General features: G+C 27.1%; 2 protein-coding genes across 6 annotated transcripts in view; both read left to right on the top strand.

Moving 5' to 3' along the window:
• Window positions 1-258: 258 nt before the first annotated feature.
• On the top strand, window positions 259-13,514 carry LOC127279263 (interference hedgehog-like). Of its 3 annotated transcripts, none has more exons than XM_051301502.1 (7): window positions 259-624; window positions 6,874-6,954; window positions 7,182-7,436; window positions 7,683-8,675; window positions 8,750-9,574; window positions 10,216-10,331; window positions 10,732-13,514. In XM_051301502.1, the coding sequence occupies exons 2-7, from the start codon at window positions 6,885-6,887 to the stop codon at window positions 10,894-10,896; spliced, it is 2,424 nt and encodes an 807-aa protein (XP_051157459.1). In that variant the 5' UTR covers window positions 259-624; window positions 6,874-6,884; the 3' UTR covers window positions 10,897-13,514. The 3 variants fall into 3 exon arrangements, with proteins under 3 accessions (XP_051157459.1, XP_051157461.1, XP_051157458.1); XM_051301504.1 differs by having other exon boundaries at window positions 10,693-10,873; XM_051301501.1 differs by lacking the exon at window positions 10,732-13,514 and having other exon boundaries at window positions 10,216-10,652.
• A 954-nt stretch (window positions 13,515-14,468) lies between these two features.
• LOC127279264 (inositol-trisphosphate 3-kinase B) overlaps window positions 14,469-27,983 on the top strand; it is a 21,603-nt gene continuing 8,088 nt past the window's right edge. Inside the window, exons 1-5 of one of the 3 annotated variants that reach the window (XM_051301505.1) lie at window positions 14,469-14,786; window positions 18,464-19,160; window positions 20,433-20,733; window positions 20,961-21,285; window positions 22,285-22,531. In XM_051301505.1, the coding sequence (XP_051157462.1) occupies window positions 19,125-19,160; window positions 20,433-20,733; window positions 20,961-21,285; window positions 22,285-22,531 (909 nt within the window). In that variant the 5' untranslated portion in view covers window positions 14,469-14,786; window positions 18,464-19,124. Of the gene's footprint in view, window positions 14,787-18,463; window positions 19,161-20,432; window positions 20,734-20,960; window positions 21,286-22,284; window positions 22,532-26,012; window positions 26,233-26,538; window positions 27,223-27,983 lie in introns of those variants that run through there. The other 2 variants (XM_051301507.1, XM_051301508.1) reach the window with 2 other exon arrangements.

Below are 27,983 nucleotides of genomic sequence, written 5' to 3'. Positions count from 1 at the left end.
ATAAAAGGTGTATTATCATGGTGTATTAATAACTTACTATGAATAAATCTAAAGCAGTTTTTTGATTCACTTCTACTAAAGATGAATAATTAATTATTAATAATTTTTTCAAAAATTAAATAATTTCAATGAATAATTTAACTGTAAATTATAATAATTTTTAGTATATTTAAAAAAAACTTGAAAATTAAAAAAGTTTATCTCCATTTTGTAACAAAGGATCATTTTTTTTTACATTTATTGTTTGTCATTTATTTTAAAATAGTGCGCCTCCAACAGGAAAACAACGCCATCATGAATTGGCGCAAGCGCAATGGTCACCCGGTGCTACACAAACATCGCTGCTTCCCTGTAATCCTTGTGGTGGTTTAAAACTCGTCAGTCAAGTCCGCGGGGTCCGCATTCCAGTGTTCTAGTGGACGCTGAGAGTGTTGTTTTGCAGTGAGTTTTATGGATGAAGCGAGTGTATCACAAAACGGGGATGAAAATGGAGTAATTTACCGGAGCAAGGTGCATCCGACGCCAGGCGTTTTTCGCCGGTTTTCCGGAATAAATATATCAAACGAGAGTTGAAATTTTTTTTGACCTATTAGCAAGACGCTATTCACTGGAAGAAAAAAAAGGGTAAGTGCACTTCTATTCTCTTGGCGTGTGCCGCGACCGAGATTGTTTTTTTTTTTTTTGTTTTCCTTATACTCGGTTCTCGTCCTGTTCTCTGTCCTCTTCAGTAACGTTTGTTTCTGTGGTTCATGAATTCGCTCCAGGGACAAGCCGCGCTACAATTATTCGGCATGCGATCGGCATACAAATCGGTACGTGATTCGAATTTGAAAATGTGATCAAACGCGATGCAATTTTCGTAAGATTTTTTTTTCTTCTGGAGAAATAAATATTATGCACCTGCAAAAGATTATAAGGTTTTTGAAGCAAGGTGTACGTGGGACGCTGTACTTTACGGTTTGTTTCTAAAAAATATTTTTTTAAAAAAAATGTTATCTTTAAGGGAGGGAGGGGAAATCAGTAGTTTTTGCGCGTGCCGGATCGTTGTATTTTTTCTTTCTCGAGCGGAAGAACAAACTGCGGCGCCGAGACGTCCCCAGCGTCTTGGCAGGTGTCTAGACTAAAAAAAAGATACAAGGCGCCTGAAAGTTGTTTTGAGGATATTGATGTACATAAAACGCAAATTTTTCAATTGTCATCGTGTTTTTGAGCCTTGATTTTGTAATTCTTTATTAGTCTTGTAAGTCGTCTTTTACCTTTTTTTATTGTTCTATTAAAATTTTTCATGCAAATTCTTTTATTCTGTATATATGTACTTACAAAATTTATGTGATTTATTTCAATTTTTCACGTTTTTTGTCAGTGAATGTAATTTTAAAAATCTAGACTTTTATTTATTTAAAGATATTAAAATTCAATGTTGTTTTTGGGAGTTTCTCGAACAATGATGCGATTTGTGTAGGTGTATGTTTTTATAAACTTTCAGCCAGGTAACACGTGGGTGACGATTTCTATATCAAAGGCAATGCTTTCTATTTTGAAATATTTAAAAATGAATAAAAATCTTTATTTTCAATATATTTTAGAGGGTGTAAAATGTAATTTTAAAAAATTAAGGGCGAAATTTTTTAATCGAGATTTATTCATTATAAATTTAGCATTTTGTTTTCGAATATATAAATCTAAGACAAACTAAATACTTATTGTATTATCTTTGGCAACTTTATTTTCCTATTATTTTAAGGAGAATTAAAAACAATTTTTGTTTTGATAGAGACTGCGGAAGTCATCGAAATCTTCACAAGATACTAAGGATTCATTTTATAATTTTTTTGTGGAAGCAATAAATAAAATATATTTTCAATTTAAAATTGATTTCTAAATCTGTCTTAAGCGATAAATATTTTTAGCTGTATTTTTTTAATTCTATCTGCAATCTCTTATCTTATCTTTCGTATTTGAAAACTTTATTTAATAAAAGAAAAATTGCAGCTATATGAATAAATTTCGTTTAATTATTTTTAAAAGAAATCAAATTAATCATTCGGAAAAATGAAATTCAAAGCCCTTTTTTCAACTTTCTCGTATAATGATTTAATTTGTCTAATTAGCACGCACTGAATTAATTCATCTCTTTTTTGCAAAGCTTCTAAATGCTCTGATAATCATATATGGAAGCAACGCACTTGAGAAATCTGGCTGAGCAAATTGCATTCATTATGAACAAATGGTTGAATAAGTTTCAAATGAGACATGAACAAAGAGATTAACAGTGGAGATGAAAGTGGTCATCATTGAGGGTCGCGAGGGGAATAGAGAGAAAGAGAGATAGAGCGCGAGTGTGATAGGTAACTCGAGAAAATAAAAGGGTTTACTAATGCAGAGGCGTCGAGATGAAGATACGACACGTCTCTAGCTTCGGTACACGAATAGATTTTGCTTAGCATGTCACTTCCTACTTTGACCAGATTGTACAAAAGAAAAATCGCCATTGTTTTCGAATAAAACGTTTCCGCTAATAATCATCAAATTGATCAGAGATTTTATCTTTTAACTATAAAATATATATATTTTATAAAACGATTATATTTAATTTTGTTAATGTAAGATTGTTTGTATTTTTTTTTTAGTCGTAAATTGAGAAGTTGAGAATATTTATTTTTTTAGTGGCGCGCGAGTAGAGATTTGGAAAGTCCGAATTGGTTCTATGGATCCTTTTAGAATTAGATATAGATGTAGAGAGGTGGTTTGGCAGGCAGGTGTGGAAAGAATAAAGTGGGGAATGGTTTGAGGTAGCGAACCCTATAGTGATTGTTAACACCTGAATACAAAACCCGGCGGAACCAATGCAAGCAGAATCGAATGTTCACCTGTTGACATTATATAGTTTTCTCCAATTTTAGTAATTTGTTAAAGGGGGGAAAAGGACAAATAGACTTGTCAATAATCTTCTTCTTTCATTCTCTATTGCCACTGATTGCCGTTTACCCTCGTGCCGCATGTTAAATTTAACGCGGCAACCGTTGTGTCAACTCTTGAAAGTTTCTTGTGTCAATACCTCGTATTTACTTAGGGCGCACTCACACCTCTGGCTGCCTGCACAGGCAGCCTCCCACCACGCAGAAAACGTACAAGAGTAAGAGAGACAGAAAATTCAAATTTAAATCTACTGACTCTCTGATTGGCTCTCACTGGCTGCCTGTGCAGGCAGCCAGAGGTGTGAGTGCGCCCTTACTTTTTTTTCTCCTAGATTTATTTTCTTTTTTTTTTATATTATTAATTTAGAAATAAATATCCAAAAAAATCAAGTTTTTTATTTTATTAGTACTTTAAATTGAAAATTAATTTTAAATAGTGGAATATCTTTCGCTCCATTTTTGTACATAACTCATTCAAGTTTTAATTATGCAATGAATGTGCTCAAGATAATAAATTTTCTAACACTGTAATGATCGGGCACCACCCATTTGAACGAGTTATAAAATTATGTCATATTTCACTTTTGCGCGTGCCAATGATTGAGGGAATATAGTAAAAGGTTAACAACAATTTACAATATAAATTCTTATGAGAATTTTAAAGGTCAATAAAAACAATTTTTTTTTTAAATATCAAATTTGTGTTTGATGTCAATTAATAATCTCTATTAAAATTTTAGAGATTAATAATAATCTTTAAATTAACTTCTATATAATGGCTAAAAAAAAAAAATTTTCAAATGAAATATACGAATGATTAATAATAATAATCTTTCAAATCGACTTGACAGTGATTAATATGTCTGACATGGAGAAAAATGAAAAATATTATTAGCTTATAATTTTTGTCGCTCGATGAAGCAAAATGTCCTCCTCGCAGGTAGTTCCCTTGTGTTATAAGCTCGTTCTAGTTTTCTTTGAGAATTGATCGTATACATTCCGGACCCAAAGGTAGCCACGAGAACGAAACGAGTGTAGCCGATTTAATCTGCAATTTCTTTGTGGGAGGATGCTCCATTGGAGATTGGGGAAGGGGGGGGGGGAGGAACAAGGTTGACAACCGCTGCTTTGGAATTCGACTTCTTTATTTTTATGAGTGACAGAGAGGGAGATGATCAGAATCCACACAGCCTCCCTTGCTTCTTCTCACCTGTTACTCTTGTCATCGGACTTTTATACCAATCTCAGATATATATACACACACACACACACAATAATCCTTCGGGCTCTCGACGCCAAAATTTACGAATATTAATTTTACGACAAGATCAAACACTTGTCATCAACCGAAATCCATTATTTCGTTTTGTCGACACTTGAAAATTTGTGTTTTACTAGATTTTTTATATCACCTCAGGAACTTAAATTTGTGATGATCTGAATCAAATTTCGTATTAAATATCATAAAATTATGTAAAAAAAAAAAATTATTTTTTTGTAAATATTAATATAATAATTATTAATTGCAGGTCTCGGATTATACGACTTTTTCGACTTTTTTCGACTAATTTTAATAAAATGCGACTATTTCGACTTTTTTTTACATTTTTTAAACAAGTTTTTAAATAAAATATATTTTTTTAGTATTAAATGCAGATCTTCTTCAGATCTTCTTTATTTCAATTATTTAACAAATTTTTAACTAGAATTCTTCACTAAATTAATTATTTTCTAAATTTTCAATTTAAAATCTTTTAAAATTCAATTATTTTCTCAATTTTTAATTTAATATCAAATAAAATTCAATTATTACCCAAAATTTCAATTCAAAATCAATTAAAATTCAATAATTATCTAAAATTTAAATTAAAAATTAATTATTATCAAAATTTTTAATCAAAAATCAACTTAAATTAAATTATTATCCAAAATTTCAATTCAAATTCAATTATTTCCCAAAATTTCAATTCAAAATCAAAGAAAATTCAATTATTTTCAAAATTTTCTATTTTAAATCAACTAAAATTCAATTATTTTCCAAATTTTCAATTTCAAATCAAAGAAAATTGAATTATTTTAAAAATTTTCAATTCAAAATCAACTAAAATTCAATTTTTCTCAAAAATTTTAATGTATAATTTATTATTATCAAAATTTTCAATCAAAAATCAACTAAAATTATATTATTATCCAAAATTTCAATTATATTTCAATTATTTTCAAAAATTTTAATTTAAAAACTTTTAAAATTTATTTATTTTTTAAAATTTAACAATTTCAATTATGACTCTAAGGAAATTCAATTATTTTTAACTATTTTTATAATATTCTTTAAAAATTCAACTATCTGAAACCATTTTGCAATTAAAAATGGTTTTCAAATTATTGTATTTTTCTCCGCAATTTCTAATAAATTTGTTAATGAAATCATCAAAAAAATTTAATTAAAAACACTTGAAGTTCAATTAATTTTAAAAATCTCAATTGTAAATCTTTGAAAATTCAATTACATTTAAAAAATGTTATCTGAAATTATTTGATAAATTATTTTTAGTTTTATAAAATTTAATTATTGTTTGAAAATTAACAAAATTTTTTAAAATTCAATTATTTTTAAAAATTTCAACTTTAAACCCTTCCAAAAGTATTATTATTTAAAAAAAAAAATTTAATTTAAAAATCTGTAAAATATTGTTGTTAAAATTTAAAAAAATCGACTTTTTCGACTTTTTTTGGAATATAAATCGACTAAAACGACTTTTTTTGTGCCTTTAAGTCGATCCGAGGCCTGTAATTGTAGTATATAATTATTTTCGATTAACAATTAAGTGAGATAATTTAATAAATAGTAATCACTTGGACAAATATTGTATAAAGAAATTCATGGAGAAATTAAAATTTATTGGGGAAAAATTGAAGGATTAATTTTGCACGTGGTTGATATTTTGAGAAAATATTTATTTTTACTCCCTCTGATAACGAAAAAAAATTCACATCTCCTTCGGTTACGCGTAGGTGATAGTTATATCTATGAATGAGCCTACCTACGCTCATGATGTTAGTCAATAAATAATTTCCTCAGAGTCCTTGCTAGAACAGTTTTTGTTCTTCTCAACATTCACGTACGTGGGTGTAATCGGTGCGCTTTACTGCGGATAAGAAATCACTTTTCGTTACCGTATTAGGATATTGTATTTTCTTTCCAATTTCATGTCCATTTTTTTTTTAAATTCCTTATTTTTATCTGTAAAATAATATGAAATTTCTATTATATCAAATTCAAAACTGCAAAAGTATATAATTTTAATATTAAAAATTTAATGTTACAATTTAAATAGATGAAAATTATATTTATTGTTTTATTTTTTTAGTCTCTTCGAATTTCGTTGAATGACATGGTAAAAAGAGGCATCAAATTCAAAGTCCGTTGAAAGAATGATAAAGGGAGAGAGCTAAAATAAACACCAATAATTTTCTGGCACCCTATAGCAATCCTAGGGATCAAAAGAGATACCGAGTTAAACTATTAATGTGCGTAGGTGGGAAAGATAATATAGTATATTAAGAGAGGAAGAGGAAAAAAAAAATCTGAAAGGAGTTACACCAGACGCGTTCGCGGGAGATTTAAATGGTTCGTTAGCGCGCGTTCAATTTTATCGTATAACTTGCGGGTGTGTTGTTTCATATAGGATTTTTTTTTATAACTAATAATTTCTATACTTGTATATATATATAGTGTACAAAATATCTTAGGAACGCAGGAATGTGTTCTATTTTCACATGAACTCATCGTTCTAAACTTAAACTCATTTGTTGGCATTTATTTTAGTTGTTCTCACTCACGCAAGTGCGTTTGCCAATGGGGACACAAAATGAATAGAAAACGAAGGAAACAAAAAAAATAAATAACAAACTTGATCGTAAAACGTGACTAAATTCTCTTCCGTAATTTCAGAATGTGTCAAGATGCGACCTGTGCCTTCCCTTTCCGGCTTCATCACAGTCTTCCTCTTTGTTCTAGGATGCTACGCTTCTGGTAAGATTTTGTATTTTTTTTTAAATGAACGATTGACTAATTTTCTTTTAATTTATAAAAAAATTCATTTTTTTAAATTTTTCATTTTTTTTTAAATTCATTATTTTTTATTCAATATTTTAATTATAAAATTAAATTGTATTTACATTCTTTTAATTTGTTAATATTAAAAAATTGATTTTTAAAAATGATAAAATTATTTATAAATTGTGAATTATTTTTAATAGGACAAAAGCAGGAATTAGGAATGACATTTATTCGACATCCTCAACCATTCATTGCTCCTCTTGGCGATGATGTATTTCTTGAGTGCAATCTTAATCTAGCACCAGAGAAATTTGTATGGCGTCACAGGCCATTAGGTTCTAATAAATGGGAGCCATTTAATCAGGCTGCTAACAGCAGTGGTAAAGCTTCTATACTTACTGTGAATTTTGATAATGAATCAAAAGCAGGTGATTACCGATGTATCGCCTTTTACGGTGAGTTTGTCACCTTAAATTATTCACTTTATTCCAAAAACATAATTAAATATTTAATTTTACTAATCTTTGAAAAAAAAAAAAATTCCGAAGTTAAAATTAAATTAAAATTTGTAAAATTCTACTGAAATTCTTTTTAATAAATTAGGCATCATTTTTTCACCTTTTTTGAGGAGAAAAGTTACTGGTGATGCCTAAAGAGAATTTTAACTAATGAAAAATAAATAAGAAAATTTTGATTTTCAGGAACGAGTGGTTTGGCATCCGATCCAGCTCGTTTGACACTGGCAACGATGGAAAAGTTCTCTGATAAAAGTGATGTTGAAATAAAAGTACCTGTTGGTAATACTGTGCCAATAACCTGTCCGATCTCGTATTCCGCTCCCGAGCCAGATATTCTATTTTTTAAGGACAATAGACCAGTTAAAAGTGCCACATTAACAGGTGGCAAAACATTAATAATTGAAAATGCCCGTCCATCTGATTCTGGGAAATATCATTGTACAGCAAATAATTATTTAACAAGTCAAATGTATCTCAGCAATCATAATACGATTCTCACTGTTGAATCAACACAAAAATTGCAGAGTCCTTATTTCATCAAACAACCACAGACTGAATATAAAGTATTGCGAGGAAAAAATGTGACGTTAGAATGTTTTGGAGCCGGTTATCCAGTGCCTTATATGAAATGGTCAAAATTAGGAAAACCATTGCCTTCACGTTCTTCTTCATCGGCAATGGGATTGACAATTGTCAATGTTCAACCGTCCGATCAAGGTGAATACGATTGTGCCTGGAATAATGTAAGATATCCATTAAAATTAGTGATTATTTTAATTGTCGTTGAACCGCCAAGGGTAATAAAATCACCGAAAGGTTTGACTTTCGCTGAAGGCGGTGAACTTGAATTATCGTGCTCCGTTTCTGGACAACCAGAACCATCAATTGAATGGTTAATTAATGGTGAAACTCTCACACCTAATAATAATGTCGAAATAAGAGGCGCAACACTCTCGATTTCATCGGTGGAAAAGAAACACGCTGGCATTGTTCAATGTGTCGCGAGCAATGAATATGGATCGCACTCGGGATATAATTTTCTTCGAGTCACACCAAAGCAACACGTTGGTGGATCCCTTGAATCGAGACACGAATATGGAATTCCAAATTCAGCGCACAAACACACAAAAATTGGCGGTCGAAGACGAGGAAAGGATGGCAAACGAAAGGGACCCGGTAATTCTATTTTTAAAAATTGATAAATTATTAATTCGATTTTAGGATAATAAAAATGAAATTCTGTTTTTCAGATGTTCTAGTACCGCCAGATCAGCCGAACGTGACAAGATTATCAGACGTTTCAGTAATGGTGAGATGGTCCGTACCCGAGAACAATGGATTGGAAATTCAATTCTTCAAAGTACAATATCGTGAACTTGGACAGAGAATGAATGGCAAACAAGCTAAATGGATGACGGCAATTCAAGAAATACCGAATCATATTCGTTCATTTGAAGTTAATGATTTACAACCAAATCATACATATCGTTTTCGTATTGCCGCCGTTTATTCAAATAATGACAATAAACTTAGTCCAAATTCCGTTCGATTTCATTTAAATCGAAGTACATCAATTAATAGTGATAAAATGCCAACTCCACTTTTTACCAATACAGAATCATTGAGTCCACATCGTATTCTTCTTATTTGGCAAAATCCTGATCGTTCGGCAAATATTGATGGTTTCTATGTTAATCATCGTGCATCAACGTCGGCGGGCGATTATATAAAGACAACAGTTGAGGGGAAAAATTCAACGAGAACAATTATTTCTCATTTACAACCTGATGTTACATATGAATTTAAGGTTCAGAGTTTTTCGGTTGATGCTGCTTCTGAATTCTCCAAAATTCTCAGAGAGAAAACAAAGAAATTACCGGTTCCCGATGTGCCCGTTCAACAAGTTAAAGTTGAGAATGAACAAAAACCAGTGGAGACGCCAAGGAATTCGAATATGTACGCAATCGTTGGTGGAGTTCTTGGAGGTGCGATTCTTCTCGGAGGACTTGCCGCCATCACTGTCGCTTACAAGAAGCGCAAATTTAAGCAAAGTCGCGACTCTTCACAGGATCAAGGTACTCAATAGTTTTTTTAGTCATATTTTTTAAAAATAATTTTAGAAAATTTATTCTTCAAATTTATTATTTTAATTTTAATAATAATTGACAGATTGTTTTCTATTTGTTATAAATTTTTTTTAGAAAACAATTTTCAAAATTTTCTAAAAAAAATTGTGTGCAAATTGATTAAAAATTGAACAATAATTATATTTTTGTGTTTAAAACTTAATATTAAATTATTGTTCTTTACAACAAGTGTAAAAAGTTTCCTTAGAAATTAATTTTATAAAATAATATTGATATTTTTATTTTATTTTGACAAAGAAATATTGTTTTTTATTTTCTTAAATAATTAATTTTTATTGCATAATTTTATATTTATAATAAAATTTAATAATTAAAAATTATTAATTTGCGACTGATTTATATTTCTATTTAATAATTCATTTTTAATAAAAATTGTGTGAAACATTTTTTTTCAACAATTTGTTTAATTTTTTATTTTCAGGTATAAAAGAGATGAAAGGAGGAAGTGAGTGGGCTTTTTGAGGATGCTGAGGACTTCCACTTTCATTTCTTTGAAAAAAAATAAAAATTTAGTTTTCCATTTGATATATAAAATAATGTTAATTAATTTCGATATTATTTTTTTTTAGCGAAACCAATCACGAATGGACGTGTGATGAACGGTGGGATAACTGACTCGAAGATAAACATAACATCAAATCCATTGGCCGGTCTCGATCCAGTTGACGATGCGCATCAGCCCAAGGTCAGTACGCGCGAATCTTGCAATCGATGCTTTCAATTACCTGGAGAAAGACTTGACAAGGCGGCGGCTCGATCATTTATAACATCGGGAAATGATTCTTCAACAAGAATTCATCAAAACAATCCAATCAACGGCCGTCATTTGTCGATTTCTCCAAGAGTTTGCCCCACGTTAACGCCACGGTTTAAAAAAAGACATCCGTTGCATTAGCTAAGGGGCCCGCCTCTTGTTTATTATTATTATTATTGCCTCTCTATATAAAATGCCTCTGCCTCCGCCTCTCTGTGCACTCTCTCTGGAGCCGCTTTTCTTTTGTTTTTTCCGAACACCACACATACGTACGTTACCAAACACGCTCTAGATCTGAAAGAAGCGAACGAACACGCATGTTTCTAAACAGAGCGGTCATCAGTCCTCAATGGAAATGGCCTCGTTTCTAAACGGTCAGAACAACAACAGCAACCTCCATCACAATGTGGAAACAACCGGGTCAGCAGTCAACTCGATGCTCAAGGAATCGGCCCTTCACCATGGACCAGTGCCACCACTCGATCAACACCTGTGAACGATCATCATCATCTTCATCCTCATCATCATCATCATCATCTTTCCAAAACACATCCATTATTTATTCCATGGCCAACGAGAGAATCAGTCGAGAAAAAGGTTTTTAAGATTAAGATCCAATTAAGACTTATTTTTTCTTTCTTTCTTTTTTTTTTTTTTAAATAGAATTTCTCGTATGTTCTTTTTTGTCATACGAGATTTTTACGGCCTACGAACTGAGATGTATAGATTTTTTTTTCTTTTTTTTTTTTTTGATACTCTTTATTCAGTGAACTGATAAAAATCACATACGTCCGTCTATTGTTGTCACCTGTGGGATTACCGAGAGAGTCATTTTATATTTGCAAAACACACAGCTGTGTGACGATTTTGAACCGTCACTGGTATTTTTGCTTGATGTAAAAACAAAGTGCGTTGGCTTGGAATTTTTTTGTCTTCCAATCTGTGTCGCAAATACTAATTTTGTTTCTTTTTTAACGAAAGAAAATTATAGAGTTGAACTTTTTAATTTATTTGTTTCTTTTTTTTTCAAAAATCATTTTAAGTGATTTTTTTTATTAGATGTTGAGTTGTTTTTAATCATTTTAATATTATTTAATGTAATATTAATTATTGGTTAATAATTGATTAGTGATAGAAAAAAAAAACTAAATTGATTAATTTAATTATTATATTAACCTAATTAATTTTTTTTTTATAGCTTTTTGAGAATTATTTGTGATTATATTTTAAATTTTTGACAAGAAACCAAATTAAATTTTTTTCACTAAAAAGAAAAAATGAATAGTTTTAATAATAATTATTAATATGTAACATTTTAACAATCGTGTTCGGGATTTTTATGTGTGTTTAAAAAGTTTAAAATAACTTCGGTATTCCCACAAGCTTATGAGACAATGTTTTAAGACTTTAAAAATGGGAATTCAAAGAATTATTCAGAGTCACATTTACTCATCATCAAATTATTCGCGACTCAAATGAAAAATATTTGAAAAACTTTAAGATGAAAGTTTAAATATGTTATTTAACTTAGAAATATATTTTTTAGATAAATTTTTTAAAACATTTGTAGCGATATGAAATTTTTTAAATTCCCATTGAAATAATATATTTATATAATACGTATATATATAGATATATATAAGCGAAGATTTCTTCGTAGCTCAATAAAAAGATATTGCGTTTTTAATCCTTAAAAGTTGAACTCGAAATCACGTCATTAATCGTTCAAACGGAATTTTAATGAGACTCACTCTTTAAATGAATAAAGTGCCTTGACTGACAAAATTTTTAACAGGTTTAAAAATTTTGTTACTATTTATATTGTAAAATATATATATTTAAGAATTATTAAATTAAATCAATTTAATTATTTAAAAATTAATTAATTTTGAAAATTGAATTTAAAAAATTCAAAATTCAATTTAAAATAAGTGAAGGTAGAAAATTGAATTTTCGATATTTCAAATTTAATTTGAAAAAAACAATTCATTTTGAAAACTGAAAATTGTCAAAAAATTTTTAAAATCGCAATATCTGAACAGTATCAATTTTTTTATTATTATAAAATCGAATGTAAACTTACACGTCATGCAGGCAGCTTTTTTATTCTGAATCATAACGGTTGTTTAGAGTTTTTTCTTTTTTTCTTTTTATTGCTTTGTACATAATTGAAGCTCTAGTTACGTAAAAAAAAAAAAATACTGGAAATACGATTCATGAAATTATTTTTAGAAATGAGAAAATTACTGCAACCATAACGAGCAACAATTAAATATATAAAAATAATACACCCTAACGAACAATAAATTAGATAATATTTTTTTTTAACTTTAGTTTACAATATTCTTTCTAACGTAAAAATTCATTCTTTTTTTTACATTATAAAACGCTTATTATAACTAGAATCCAGAGATCCAGCCACTTATGCTAACAGTATTGTGTTCTTTTTTTTTTGCAAGAAAGAGACTATTAATTACTTTTATAGGATCTCTTAGAACTGACCCGCGTACAGTAATTATTTAGATTTTATAGAAAAGAAGAAAACTAGGCAATAATATTTAATTAATATTGAACAGTGAGAATCGAATTTTTTCTTGTGCGTGTGATGATTTGAGAAAAAGTGAATCGAGACAAGAGAGAAAGAAACGAATGAAAGGCAAAATAAACGAATGTTTATAAAGAGAGGTAAACAAAATTTTTATCTATTAAAACAAAATTTTTTATTGTGAAAATTGTAAATAAGTACTTATAAAATTAATTAAGTATATAACGTTCTTCCCCTCTTTGTAGGACAACACGGTTGCAATATAACAGAAATACATTATTATATACATAGAGATATTTTTAATTAAGGGAAAAAAAAAAGTTTTTGAAAATTTTTGAAACGATTTTTTTTTGGAATTGTGCTGTCTGCAACCGTAAGTTCAAAGTGATTTTTAATATGTGAATGAGAGAAAATGAATTTTTGTAAATAGTAGAATTAATTTTTAACTTTAGAGCAATGATTGTGCCTTACATCTTGCCTTGGATCATAATATTAACAGTAATTATTATTTATATGATCTGTCTCGTGTACTTAATATTTTTTCGATAATAAAATAATTAGAACATAAATTTCCAATTATTTTATATATAATTACTTCCTAAAAATATTCTTCTTTGCGAATTACTTTTCTCTTTTTTTTTTGTTTATATAGTAAAAAAAAAGTAGTAAATTTATCAGTACTTATTTATTTTTAATTAAATATATATGTTTTTAATTTATAATAATTTTAAAATATCTGAATAATGAAATATTAATAACATAATGATTAAAAATATAACAAAATATCCTGTTTTTTAAATTAATAGTTCATTTTAATTTATTTCTGATTTTTTAAAAGTGTTTTGTCGAGTTTAAATATTATATTTGAAGATGGTAATTTTATTTTATTTATTTATAGTATAATACAATGGGATATTTTGTTATTCTTATTATTAGATATGAATATTTATTTTTATTTATTATTTGAATTATTATTTTGAGTTTTCAGTTTCACACAATCAATTGTAAAATCAATTTTTTGAATTTGATAAACATTTTTTCAATATAATTTACAAGAAAATTAAAGAAGGACTTTGACGAAAAATTTGGATCTAATAAACAGGTGAGTGATAATATATAATAATAAAAATAAAATCTAATGATCATAATAAAAAGTAGTGATTTTTCTTTTAGGTTTTTCATTTTTTTGTTGTTGAAAATCTTCTGTATATTGTCACTGGAGTTATGATTAGAGCATCGATCCGAATACAAATGATTCACGTCTATTCTCGATTGATCAACTTTAATGAGAATTAGAATGATTAGATGAGTTTTTTATTATAATTAGCCCACCCAATGTGTTAAATAATAATAATTGAAGGTTAAAATCAGCATCTCTTTTCTCTCTCTTTTCTCTCTCTCTCTCTCGTCGTTTGCGAATCCTTTAGTGATTACTGTAATCGAATCCCCTTCTCTTTTACTCGCGTGCATGAATAAACCGTTCTAAAGTGGTCAAGTTCAAATCACAATTCACACAGATTTAGTCGGCCGGCGACTATGACTCGAGAACCATCAGCGCATCCGGTTAGTTAGTTAGTTTTTAAAGTATGAAAATTACTGGAACTATCAGTTGTACACGTGCGAGTGATCGTGAAACATGAACGTCTATAGTTTCTATAAGCTTGCCTAAGACGATTCAGTATAATCTTTACTCTGTACTTGAAAAATTATTAATTTTTTTTCTGTTTTTTTTTTTTTTTGAAAAAAATTTTCCCGAGAGCTTTTTATTTAAATGTTTGCGGTAATTTTTTTTCTTTGAAATTTGAAATTCTGCGGATTACTTCAATCTCAAGAAATAATTGGTGAGATTTTGTTTATAATATTTATGATTTATTAAAATATAAGAAAATGTTTTAATATTGCAAAATTTTCCCTTTGAGCTTTGTTTATAAATATTAGCTTATTTTTCGGTAGCTTTTTTTAAAAAATGGAAAAATTGTTAGAAATGTAAATGATAAATTACCAAATGTATGAAATTAATTTATTAAATTAATTATTTATAATTTATTGTAATTAATTTTTATTTTTTAAATTATCAAAACTTATTTTCTTTTTTAATATTTGTGAATTAATTTTTTTTTTTTCATCTTTTAATATAGAAAAAAAAATTGATTGAGAAATTTTTACTGTTTATTTTAATCAATAGTCGTTAGATTTAACTAATTATTTGACGACATTTCAACATCGAGTTTTTGATCGTAAATAATTTTAATTGATACTAAGATACGAATCATAATGGCTTATTAAATTAATCTTATTAATATTGAGATATTCATGGAATCTAATATTCCCTGAATATAATATTAATTAAAAGTTGTATCATAATTAACATATGTATAAATATAGGTAACTAAATTTACATAATAATTATTAACTTTTCAATATTGTATTTGAAATCTCTTCAACTTTTTTCAAAAAAAAATTTTGCTTTAAGAATATACTTAGAGAAATCTCTTTTGTAAAGAGGAAGTAAATCTTAAGCCTCGTTTAAATAATAACAGGCAAGAAAAGTTTTTTTGTTTTTTCAATAACTCGATTGCGTTACGAGTGAAAAATAACTTGAACAAAACAATATGAAAATTACTATCGTCATGTTATATTTAGTATTGATAAAAAATTTCTTAATTAATATTTCAATTTATAAACAAGGCTCTATGACAGAAATAGTTTATTATTGAAAAATTTTCAACTTCAAAAATGCTTTTTCCGAAAATATATATTTTTTTTAAATTAAAAGGCAGTGAATTTCACTTTGTTAATAATTATTGCCAAAAAAAATACAATTTTTGCAATAAAAAATCATAATTATTTGATAAATTAATAATTTTTGCGAGAAAGAGAGAAAAAGAGAGAGAATGAGATCTTATGAGTTTAAACTCAACAAGTGATCTGTTTATTGAGAACGCGAATCGAGATGAACAGATGACGATTGTTTAGATGCAAACTCCAAATTTAGCAATTCAAATTTAAAAAAATGGGCGCGATAAGCAATCAGTTAACTAGGACACAAATGAGAGGTGACAACCTCGTATTGAGAATCGACATTGGCCTAAATCCATTACCAATCGACTTCCACTTCTAGGTGTAGAATTATATAGATTTTTTTTTTTTTTAATTTAAAAATAGAGGAGCTTTCACTTAAAAATTTATTTTTATCAGTATTTCAATTCTTCCTTCTTTGGATCGAAGAAAGTTAATTTTTCGCCATTAAGATAAATAGAATTTAAAAAAAAAAAAAAACTCTTGAAAATATCTCGCGGATTTTGAAACAGGAAATGATAATAGTATAAAAATACTCGAGAATTCGTCAAGAAGGTTTATATTTTCTCTATAAATATCTGAAAATTTAGATAAAAATAATTTTATTTAATTGTTAAATAATAAAAGTTAAAGATAAGAGATAAGCCACTATTTAAGGAATAATTTTTAGCAATAATTATTGATAATAATAATTGTAAACAAAATACTAGATTTTTAGATGTTTAATTCGAAAAATTGAAAAAAAAAATATTTTTAAATAATTACTTTATAAATAATAATTTGTAAAAAGATTATTTAACAATACATTTGAAAAAAGATTTTAATACTTCTTCGTTTTTAATATTATTGTTTTGCATTTCTTTTCAAAGATTTTTTGTGATCATTAAAATTAGAATAAAATAGAATTATTATGCGAGATAACATCATCTGGACCAATTAGTCATGTAGGCTGTCCACGTTTTCGTAATAAACTTGCTGTTCAACTCGTATTCAGTTCATTTAAACAATTACGCATTTTCTGTACGCGTTTCAAATGTTAAATTATCCAGAGGCACATGACCCAAAGAGTCATTTTTTTCAATTTAACTTATTTACTTCGAGATCAATGAACCCCATGTTGTTGATTAACAGAATCATTTAACCAAATTGAAAAACTATTTCAAAAATGTTATAGAATTCAAAAAAGAAATAATAAAAAATTTTAATTTTTTGAAATAGAATTTTTTTTGAAAAAATTGACAATTTTTTTTTGCTCTTAGAAAACATATATCTCACGTCATTAACAATAGTTTTGATTTTTAACTGTTAAATAAAAAAAAAACAATTATAATAATTATCTTAAAACGTGCGCCTTTTATGGACAGAAGTGATAAAAAATTCTATAAATGAAAAAAAGTGTTTGTAATAATAATTTATCTTTTGTGAAAACGTCACGAAGTACTTCTTTAAGCTTTATTTTGTTTTTGCACACAATGAGTCGATGATTCAGTGTAAAAAAGCTGACCAAGCACGTTTTAGAGATCCCTTTTTTTTCTCATAAAAGATTTATTTTAATTTTAAGCCTTTTAGTTCAATATAATATTGAGTTGGTAATTAAAAGAAATTTTTTTTTTCATTCCATATACGAAAAGAGAAAATTTAATCCTTCTTGACGAGATATACATTTTGTCCAAATTAAGTGTAATAAATTTAATTACAGTTCCAAAAAAAAGAAGACGCGAAAAATCTGGACCAGACTGTATTTTAAATTCAATTCGTGACCTCGCACTGAATTTTAATGAGTCACGTTTTTTTTTTTTTTTTGTCAATCCGAGTATTTGAGAGATTTTAAACTTTACAGAAAAATGAAATATAATCAAAAAATGAAAATTATTGAAATTGGAAAATGTTTTTGAGATAGTAAAAAAAAAGAGAATAATAGTGGAATTATTTATAAGGGAGAATATTGAAAATTCCTAGTTGGCAATTTTAAATGACAAAATAGTTGAGGCAGATGGGCTCAAGTGGTGAAGGGGCACTTGAAATGACGAGATAATAGGCTGATTGTGTTGGGAAGGAGAAAAGAATTAATGATAGCATATAAACCACTGGTTGCGGCCGCGATCATTCAATCGAAACTTTCTTGTTTCTTTGGCTTCTCTGACGCACATGTGACGTCAATCCAAGGAGCAAGAAACATCGGGGTACCTTTTATTCCTGCTCTTCTTACACTGGTCATCTACTTCAGAACCACTTGATTCTCTAAAGGACCGAATATATATATATTCTATAAATTAGTCTTGTCCATCGTCCTCGAGAACATAATATAGCAAAAAAAAAAAAAAAACATTTCTCATCAATTTTTATACCTGAATACAATTTTTATATTTGAAAAACTCGTCTTATTTGTCTCAAGAACAAGTTTCACATCGAAAAAATAATAGAAAAATAAATGGATCATATCAATCCATATTTATTTGCTATCGACTAACCTTTTTATAAATTTGTTTTGCTCCAAATATTTTTTCCTTCAATTAAAAAAAGATGTCATTTAAGTTTTTTTTTTTTTTGTCCACTGATTATTTATCTTTTTTTGTTCAATGGCCAATTACTGCGCAATTTTGCAAAGAGAAAAAAAAAAAAAAAAAGATGAAAACATTCAAATATCAAAAAATTGCACGTGGTTCCGGTCATGTGATCTTTTTGTCTTTGTTATTTATATTTCTTTTATCTCTCTCAGTTACAGACAAATTCACCGGAAGTTTCATCTCAATGAATCATGGGAAATTACCTGTTGATTTATGGCGGGAAAAATCTACGCAGTTTATATTTTGAAAGCCAACTTTTTGATAACACAATTTGCGGGGGAAAAAACGGAAATAACATAACAAGATAATCCTCACGTCATCGTATACGTTTTTTTTTATCAGCATGTGAGAATATTTATCGAATACGAATTGATAAAAAGACCTCGTGAAATTACAAAGTGAGAAGACAATAAAGCTCTGATTTATTCACAGTGTTTTCGTGTGTGTATAAAATTCGTAATGGCTGCCAGTATCATTAGTAGATTTCAGTTTTTTGACAGTTAACATATACAAAGTGAAAAGAAATGATTTACTTTTGTTTGAAATGAAAGATTATTTTGTGAAAAAGAAAGGAATTGTGCAAAAAAAAATATATCCTAATCGACAGTACGAGCGCTACGAGTCGATTTGTTGTTATAAGGGAGAGAGAGAGAGAGCATCGAGCAGCTGGTTTGTGTGTCTATCGAAGGTAACGAGATAGAAATTCCAGGACACCTGTAATCCGGATGCATAAATACTTATATACTCTTATATCACTAGGAGAAATTCATTCTCTACCTTATCCTCTTTGCGGTATCGTAAAAGCAATTGTAAATGAACAAGGATCATTTCGAAGATAAAGGTAGAAAGGTGAGTTTTTTTTTGTCTCTCATACACACGCATAAACATTTTATTTGCACTTTTTTTGCTCTCATTGACGTTGTCTTGGTCATGGTTCTTAAATATTCAAGATCAGGTTTATGGAAATTAATTCCATATATTTGTAAATGACTTTTTTTTCGAAAAATTGATAATATTCAACTTTTGACTAGAGATTTGTTGTCAAAACATTTATCAATGACACTTTATTAAATATAATACTTTTTCGTTTAAATTCATTAAATATTCATTTAATTATTAGTTCATACTTATTGAAACTACAATAAAAAACAATATATTTCATGTTTTTTTTAACGTTAAAGTAGGTCAAAAGTTCAATAACATTTATTTGAGGTTAGAATTTCATTTAGTTAGTTTTTCACTTTCAAACTATATTTAAAACGAAAACTAAATTTATTTTCGATTTATATAATTTTGGTCTTAGAATTATTAATAAATATTATAAATTACAAATAATAGTTTTTAAAATAACTGATATAATTTATGTCGTATGATTTTTATTATAAAATTCTATTTTATTTGACTTTTTTAAAAAAAGAAGAAGTAAATGAATTGTCGTATTTTTGAATTGCAAAGAAGCTTTAACTACGAAAGCAATTAAAAATATATTTATATAGTTTAAAAGCGATAATACACGTGCTGAAAAAATAATTAACAATTTAATTTCACAGATATTCCTAATTTTTGAAATAAAAGAAGGGAAATATCAATTTTATTGAAATTTATTAAATGAAAAATTATTTTTCATTTAGTAAATAAATGTCTAATTCATTGAGATAGAATTTTATTTATTTTTTTTAAAACGTATAAATGTCACTTCATTGACGAGTGTCCTTATAAGATAAGATTATTTAAACTGTTTTAAAGTTTTTAATTGTTCTTATTTTACTTTGACCCATTTTCAAGTGTTAGTACTCTTTAAAAAGTCTTAAGTGTAAAATATATATTTTCAACAATTTGCGAATGGTTAGAAAATATTCTTTATTTTGCATTATTTATTTTTCTTATAAATTATTTATAATTTCTATTATTATATTTCTTTTTTAATTTTTCATGATTCATTAATTTTGTATTATTACGTATTTCAACTTTTATTTTCTGTTAATCGCGTTTTTCTTCTATTATTATTATTTTATAAACTTTAATTATTTTCTATTTATTTAAATTAATTTCTTTTTGTGTGTTTATTTTATACTCGTTTAGAAAATATACAAATTTCATTTTTAAATGTGTTAATTTCAGGACAAATCAAACGAAATGGTAGATCCAGTAGAGGAGGCTAATGAAAAATACGACGAGTTTGATATAATAAAAATGCCGATTGCAAGAACTTTAAGCAAAAGTCCTTTAAGTGACGAAGGAATTGAAACAGATTCCGAAAGAAAACGTTCTGTTATGGGTCGATGTTGGAGTTTTGATTCAACAGTTCCAAGCGATGAAGATTTATCGCAAAGTGATCAGCATAATAGGAAACAAAAATTACAAGTTACAAGATGTTGTAGTTCTGATAGTGCAGTTCTTAGTGATGACGATCAATTGAAAGGTAAATATTATTTACTTCTTTTTATTTGACTCTTCATCATGACTTTGACCAATTTACATTGAGAAAAAAAAGATGTCAGAAAAAATGTTAAATTAAAAAATAATATTTAGAAAGATGAAAAAAAAATTAAATTAAATTAAAAAAATACAATTATAAAAATAAAAGAATTAAAATATTTAAGGTAAATGAAATTTTAGGATTATTGTGAAATTGTTATTTTTTTTCAGGCTGGGGAAATCCAATGTTAACGGACAATGTTGATTACGAGTCAAATGAAGGAAGACCCAGATATTGGCGAACTCCAAGTGTTGTTGTGAGTGATTATTCGGATTATTCATTTATTGACGAGAGATTCGAGAGAAGTGATCTTGATTTGGAAAAATTTGGTGGACTCAGTGGAACGCCGAGTCAAGCGAGTAGTTGCTCCTGTCTTGATTGTGATGAAATACGTGAATTTCAAGAAGACAATCATCTTCTTAAAGTTTGCCGTGATCGTCGTCATTCTGATTCATGTTGTCTTTGCATTAGTCCCACGGCCATTTCGTCAACGAGGTAAATTAGATTAACATTTTCAAAAACAAATTTCATTTTTTTTTTTTTTTTCAATTGGCATTTTGTTTGCATATAAATATTCATATATGAATTGAACAACCATGCGACTTTTTGCCGAGGCTATTGATCGTTCAATAAATTGAACGTAAATATTTTGCAAATTCAATGTCTCGGTCGCTTTGAATTTAAACTCATTCATTGTATGTTGAGCAGTAGCTTTTTATAAACTCGATTATCATATAGTACACTTAACGGATAGAAATAATGAAAAAATGCCGCGGAAGTAGTATTTATTTTTTTTTTTGCTTTTTGTTAACAAAAATATAATAACTATGAAATGGGGAATTTTTTTTTTGAATAATAGAAACTACTAAAAAGGAATTTTAGTTTAGTAAATTAATTGTTTTTAATTTTATATTATTGTTATTAACTATAATTGAAAACGTTACTAGATAGTGGAAAATTATTTTGTAAAATTAATTTGAAATAGGAGTGGAAAGATATATCCTGATAAGCTATGTGTGTTGGCGGAACTGAGAGTGATAAAATAGTAAATTGAAGTGTGTGCCCTCGTATGATTTGCGTTTTTATGATAGTCCCCCGCGGCCTTCGCACCAAGGGAATCGAGTTGATGTAAAATAAAAGAAATGATCTGCGTACATAGAAATGACTTACGTCAATGGTTTATATTAAAATCGCTATCTCCATTTATGGAGAAATTTTAAGCTTCTCCTTTTTTCCATCAAAAAATTAATTAATTTATACATTTTGCAAAAAATCACAACTCATTAACTAAGTATTAAATATATAACAAGCGATTGAATCAAAATAAGGAAAACATTTAATTTTATTATACAGTAAAATTATTAATTATCAATTAAAATTTTCGTTTGTATAATTTTTTTATTTAACAATTTAAGAAATATTTTTTATATAATATAAAATATATAATATAATAATAATATATGAATATATAAATAAATTGTAATTATTTTACAGAAATCTTCATGAAAATGGTACAAGAAGAAATTCCTGTTTGGGCTCGTCAAATCCATATTTTACGAAGCTGCAAGAAGCAAATCAGGATTCACATTATGAACATTCAATTTCTACGGAACATGAGAAAAATTCTGCTATTTTATTAAATATCCCTCCAGTGAGAAAAATATCAGATTGTTCGACAAATTCAAGTTTGAGTGGAGATGAATTTGAGGTAACTGAACTTCAGCCAGTAAAACCTTCAAAGGTGAGTAATACTCATTTTCATATAATAATAAATTTTCTGCTCAGAGTTGCCATCTATTGAGTCAGATGTGAATTCCTTTATTTTATTTACACTTGATAATTTAGTTGTTTGCATTTATAAAATTTAAACAATTTGAACACAAATCTTTTTAAATTAATTTTTCCTTTTTTTTTATAATGAACACATTTTTCATAAACGGATCTGACTTTGAAACGTCAATTTGTGTTATTATTAGAACCATATAATGGTTGAAATATTTTAAAACTATAATTATTTTATAATTAATTATTATCCTATTATTGTTTTCTTATACACTTACAAATTTTTTTTTATCCCTCTATAAATCTTTAACAGAAAAAAAATTCAAAATATTTCTCAATGTTTTCTTAAGAGGATAACATATGACAAAAAAAAAAAAGAAATAAAATTTACTTTAAAACGTAGAGAAAATAAGAAATAAAGGAAAAATAAGAAAAAAAACTGAATAAGCAAACAGAAATATATTTCGATATTACAGTGACGTCTTTAATTGAGTCAATTCAGATTCTTACGTCAAATTCGAATGGGATAATTAAGAGAGATTTTATAATAGTTGTTTTTAAAATGAGAGAGAATTCAGAAACTATTAAAAAATAGAATTTATTATTTAAGGAAATCAAACGCAGCGTCTTTTTTGATATTGGATATAACTCACAATGTTAAAAATATTTTATAGAGTTAGGGAAAAATAATTTCGGATAATTTTTTTTTTTTAGCAAAATTTTTTAAATATTCTTTTTGTGAAATTGTCATATGTCGTAAAATATGGGATTAAGAGAGAAAGGCAGAATTTCGCAACAAGGTAGATATTCTAGATATAGAACATCCGCTTGCCAGAAGGCAAGTTGGAGTTATAAATTATGCTTCAAGAATTTTCGTTCCGTTTTTTTTTTTGTTCAGAGAGGTTTCGATTTCAATTCATCTAACTTTAATTTTAATCTCTAAATTGTTTTTGAAATTAATCTTTAACGATTTACTTTCTCTTATTCTTTTTTAGTATAGGATACATTTGATTATGATGGAACTTTTTATTCTTCGATACTGTTTTCAATCAATTTTTTGATTTCACTTTTACTTTATTGTTTTTGGTCTTGTTTGTTTGTTCTATTGTTTAATTTTTTTTATTGTAGATTTAGAAAAAATTATTTGTGTTTACATTCATTATTGAAAAGCAAACAATTAATTTTTCATTATAATAATGGATAGGAAAACAAATTAGAGGCAAATTAAAGATTTTTTTTTTGTATTAAACGATATTATATTAGTTAAGTGGAAATCTTTATTTATGAATAATTGCTCATGTACGTATAAGCTCGGAGTAATTTATCCTTTTGTTTATTCCGTATTTATCAAAATATTGTGACATTTTAAAAATTCAAAATTAATAATTCATAAGATTCAAACTTTATTATACATTGAAAAGTTACAATGTTATTGAAAATTATCATCGAAATTTGATAGATTCAGTGAAATTTGTTTTATACTCGTTCAGGTAAATGTGCGTCATCAAAATAAACATTAAGGCATCTTTGTCGTAAGATGAAGATTTATATTGCAAGGTATGACGTCAGAAATCAAGATGTTACGTTTAAGTTGAATGAACTCTAAGTACCATTCTCGGAGTTAGTTTCTTCTTAAACTTGTTAAATTGTTATGTTTATATTTTTGAAACTTTATTTCAAATCATATTTTTTCTTCATTTTAGGAAAAAACGATAAAAATTCATAATTCAATTTCTTCAATGATTTTTGTTACCTTTAATGAAAAAATTGAAAATTGTTTCTCTAAAGAACAATATAAAGAAATATTATTAAAAATTTTATTTATCAACTTTAATCACTACAATTGGACAAAGAAAAAAAAATCTAAAAACCAAAATAAAAAGCAAAATAATTGAAAGATGGACAAAAATTTCACAAAAAATGACGAGAAACGAAAGTGGATTATTAACTTGAAGAAAAATGAAAGTTTCTGGTACCGTCGATGTAATTGAAGATAATGTAGACTTTTCTCATATATGAGAAAAAAAGTGTTTGATTTAAATTAAAAAGAATCTCGTCAAAAACTTTCACACCTGCAGTGCTAATTGAAACATTCGTTAAATTCAATTTTAACGAGAGGGTTTAAAAAAGAAATGAAATCAGTACACAAACAAGTAGTCTGACAGAGAAACGTGTACAATATTCTGTGTGTACCTTGTTCATAAATGTAGGGGAGCAAATTCTGAGTGAGTCTCTTAAGTAATGACCATCCTCGAGCCAGTCAGTCAGTCACTCAGTCAGTCACTCTCGGTAATTCACTTCGTTCTTGGGTTCTGCTTTCTTTATTCGGTCATAGAATCTCGATATGAGATTTATCGTAAGCATTTATGGTTTCGGGATTTAACGCGATATCGAGAGTTTGTCAATTTTATAAATTAACATTTTAAATTAAACATTTGCCATTATTGCAAAAATGACAAACGCTCAAAATTGCCTCGAAAAAAAATTTTTAAATTACTTTGAAAAAAAAAATATTTAAAAATAAAAGTATTAAAAAACGTTTAAATATTCGAATTTGATTTAAATTTTTATTTTTCTAGATTTAAAATAGAAAAAAAAATTGAATTCTTTTTATTTTCCATTTAAATTGAAAGTGTATTGAAAAAGTTGTTCTTTTTTTTTACGCTCGCGGTGTTGAATTTTAGTGACATTACAATCCCAAATTCGTGACACTGCGAACTATAAAGTTTGCAAAAGCGTTGTATCCTTTTTCGGTCCGATGGCCACGGGAACATTGCATTTTATGACGTCCAATCGTTTTATTTGTTTGTACATACAACGCTCCGCCGATTGCATGTTTATATCTCATTAATAAAATTGCCACCAAATTGGCCAAAATTCACTTAACATATGGAACCAGGAAGAACAATTTTTTTTCTCATTTTGTTTTTTGTCTCTTAATTAATTCGTTGATCCTTGAGAAGAAAGAAATTAAAAAAAAAAAAAAAAAAAACAATAGTGTTAACGAGCTTTTTTTAATTGTCCATAAAATTTGTTTTTTTTTCTTATATTTTAACGATCTCGGTTATTTAAAGAGGATGGATTTTAAGTGTCTGTGAAAGCATTAAATTTTTACGTCCATAAAAAAGAAATTGCCCCGGGTAGACTAAAAAAAGAGTCAAATGAAGTTACTGTCAAATTTGTACAACATCTTTTTTTAGTGCTGCTTGAATTTCTTGTGGATTTCTGAGATTCATATTTGATAAAATTTTGCTTTATTTAAATATAATTTGTTATATTTAAAAATAAAGAATTTTATTTTATTTTTTGAAATAATAAATTTTTTTTAAAAATATCGTTTTATATAATTTTTCTTCTTTTAAAAAACGAGGCAATTTTGAGATAATTTATAATGAAATTTTTATTGTCACTCTGTTAAAAGTTAAAATATTTGAATTTAGAAGAAAAAAAGAAAAAAATCTCCGTGAATCGTAATTTCTCGATCTAGGATGTTTTTCTTTTCATGAAAAAATAAACATCTCTTTGGTTAAAAGATTCATGACGTGAGCAAAGTGTATAAGAGATAAGATTTACAATTTTTCTCTCCTTGCGAGAAAGGTATCTTTTTGCTGCTAACTTGAGATTATGGTAAAAATTTTTTTAGGGGGGAAATAAACGCGCGTAAGTAACCAATATAGAAAGTCGCTTTAGTTCACTTTTGTTGGTTGAAACGCAAGCAAGTCTCCCTTGTTCTATTAGAAATATTATAAATTATTATAGTTTTCAATTTTTGAAATATTATTATTTTATTAAAAAACGAAAATAAACGAATGAAATATATTTTTAATTAATTTTTTTTTCTAATTCACTTTTAAAACATTTCTTTATTTGTGAAATAAATTGTGACTTACGTGACATTCAGCAAATTAGTGAATATAAAATTTTATGAATTAAAATCCGAAATCACGTAAATTCGATTTTAATTAGAGTTTTTAATAAGTAAATTAAAAATATTTTCTATACTATTTATTTATTAATTTTATTTATTAAAAATCTTGATTAGAAAATAAATAATTTTTGAGTGAAAAAAAATTTAGAACTCAATTTACAGTAAAGTGTAAAAAATTTTTCGAAAGAGAAGAAACATAAAAATGCAAGATGAACAATTACAATGGTTGCATAATCGGAAATAAACGATTTGTGGTAACTGAGAGGAAAATTACAGTGCAAATGTACTTTTGAAAACAAAATCTGGAATATTTTTTGAATTATTGGAAAATTCAAATTTTTTACTCTCGAGAGATTATTATTATTATTATAAAAATGATGGATACTGAAGATAAAGAATCAAATTCACGATGCTCGAAGATGGCGCAGAATCCAACAACGCCAACGTCTCCGTGCTTAAATTTAATGGAGCAACTTCTCTTGGCAAAGATTGAGAGACAAACAGTTTCGGAAAATCACGACGATAATCTTCATCTTTTGTCGAAAAAAAAATCTCTCTTACTGAGAACTGATTCAATGGATAGTCAAACAAGTACAAGTACATTTGGCTCAATAATCTCTAATGAATCAGCATCATTTAGCCGTTACTGCAGGTGTGATGATTGTCTTTTGGGAATTGTCGATAAATATCAACAAAATCCATCATCAATTGGAAGAAAAAAGGTAATTTAATATCAAGAATCAGATCAATTTTTTAAAAAGCTAAATTTCTTAATTTTGTCAGACGGTTTTTTCAAACTGAAATATTGATTTCTTGTCCAGCAATATTGTGATATTTTTAATTTAGGATTTTAATTTCTTGTCCAATTGTGGTAGTTTTGTAAAAAGAAAAAAATAATTGCTCTTTTTTTTTTTGCAGAAACTTCATAAAATTAATGTCAATTTGTAATTGTATTTTCAAATCGAGAATCAGGAAAAGCTTTATGAGTTTATTTAATAATTTTATTTTGATAATAATTCACTCGTCAGTTCAATGATTCATTTTTAAAATAGAAGAGTGACTCACATTTTGAAATCTAATTTTCATTATTTAATTGAAATATTTAATTATTGAAACAATTTTCTTCAATTTTTCGTATAAAATTTTTATACGATTGCAAAAATAAAAAATGGAATTTTTTCAAATAGATTCATGATTCATAATTTAATTTTGATTCTGGAGTAAGACGAAAATGATGAAAACTATAACAGAGATGATATGAATTTTTATTTTCTAATTTATTTCTTTTCTCGCTATTTTTGTTTGTCATTGAATTATATTTTTATTTTTATACTCTTTTTCTATTAATATTTGATTTTTATAATTTGTTTTTTAATTTAATTTTTTTTTTAATTCATATTAACAATTGTTGAAAAACTGTGAATTTTAATTAAATCAAATATTTATTTTATAATTGTCAAATAATTTTTTTTTTATAAAGTAA

Source organism: Leptopilina boulardi, unplaced genomic scaffold, assembly GCF_019393585.1.
Source record: "Leptopilina boulardi isolate dan_hultmark-lab unplaced genomic scaffold, ZJU_Lbou_2.1 LbouV2_214, whole genome shotgun sequence".
Classification (NCBI taxonomy): Eukaryota; Metazoa; Arthropoda; class Insecta; order Hymenoptera; family Figitidae; genus Leptopilina; species Leptopilina boulardi.
This window is presented reverse-complemented; position numbering and strand designations above follow the sequence as displayed.

Excerpts from the sequence above, each read along its gene's own strand:
- LOC127279263 (XM_051301501.1), top strand. The coding sequence starts at position 6,885 with ATGCGACCTGTGCCTTCCCTTTCCGGCTTCATCACAGTCTTCCTCTTT. Across the intron at positions 8,676-8,749 it reads TGGCAAACGAAAGGGACCCG|ATGTTCTAGTACCGCCAGAT; the intron begins GTAATTCTATTT and ends TCTGTTTTTCAG. Across the intron at positions 9,575-10,215 it reads CGACTCTTCACAGGATCAAG|CGAAACCAATCACGAATGGA; the intron begins GTACTCAATAGT and ends ATTTTTTTTTAG.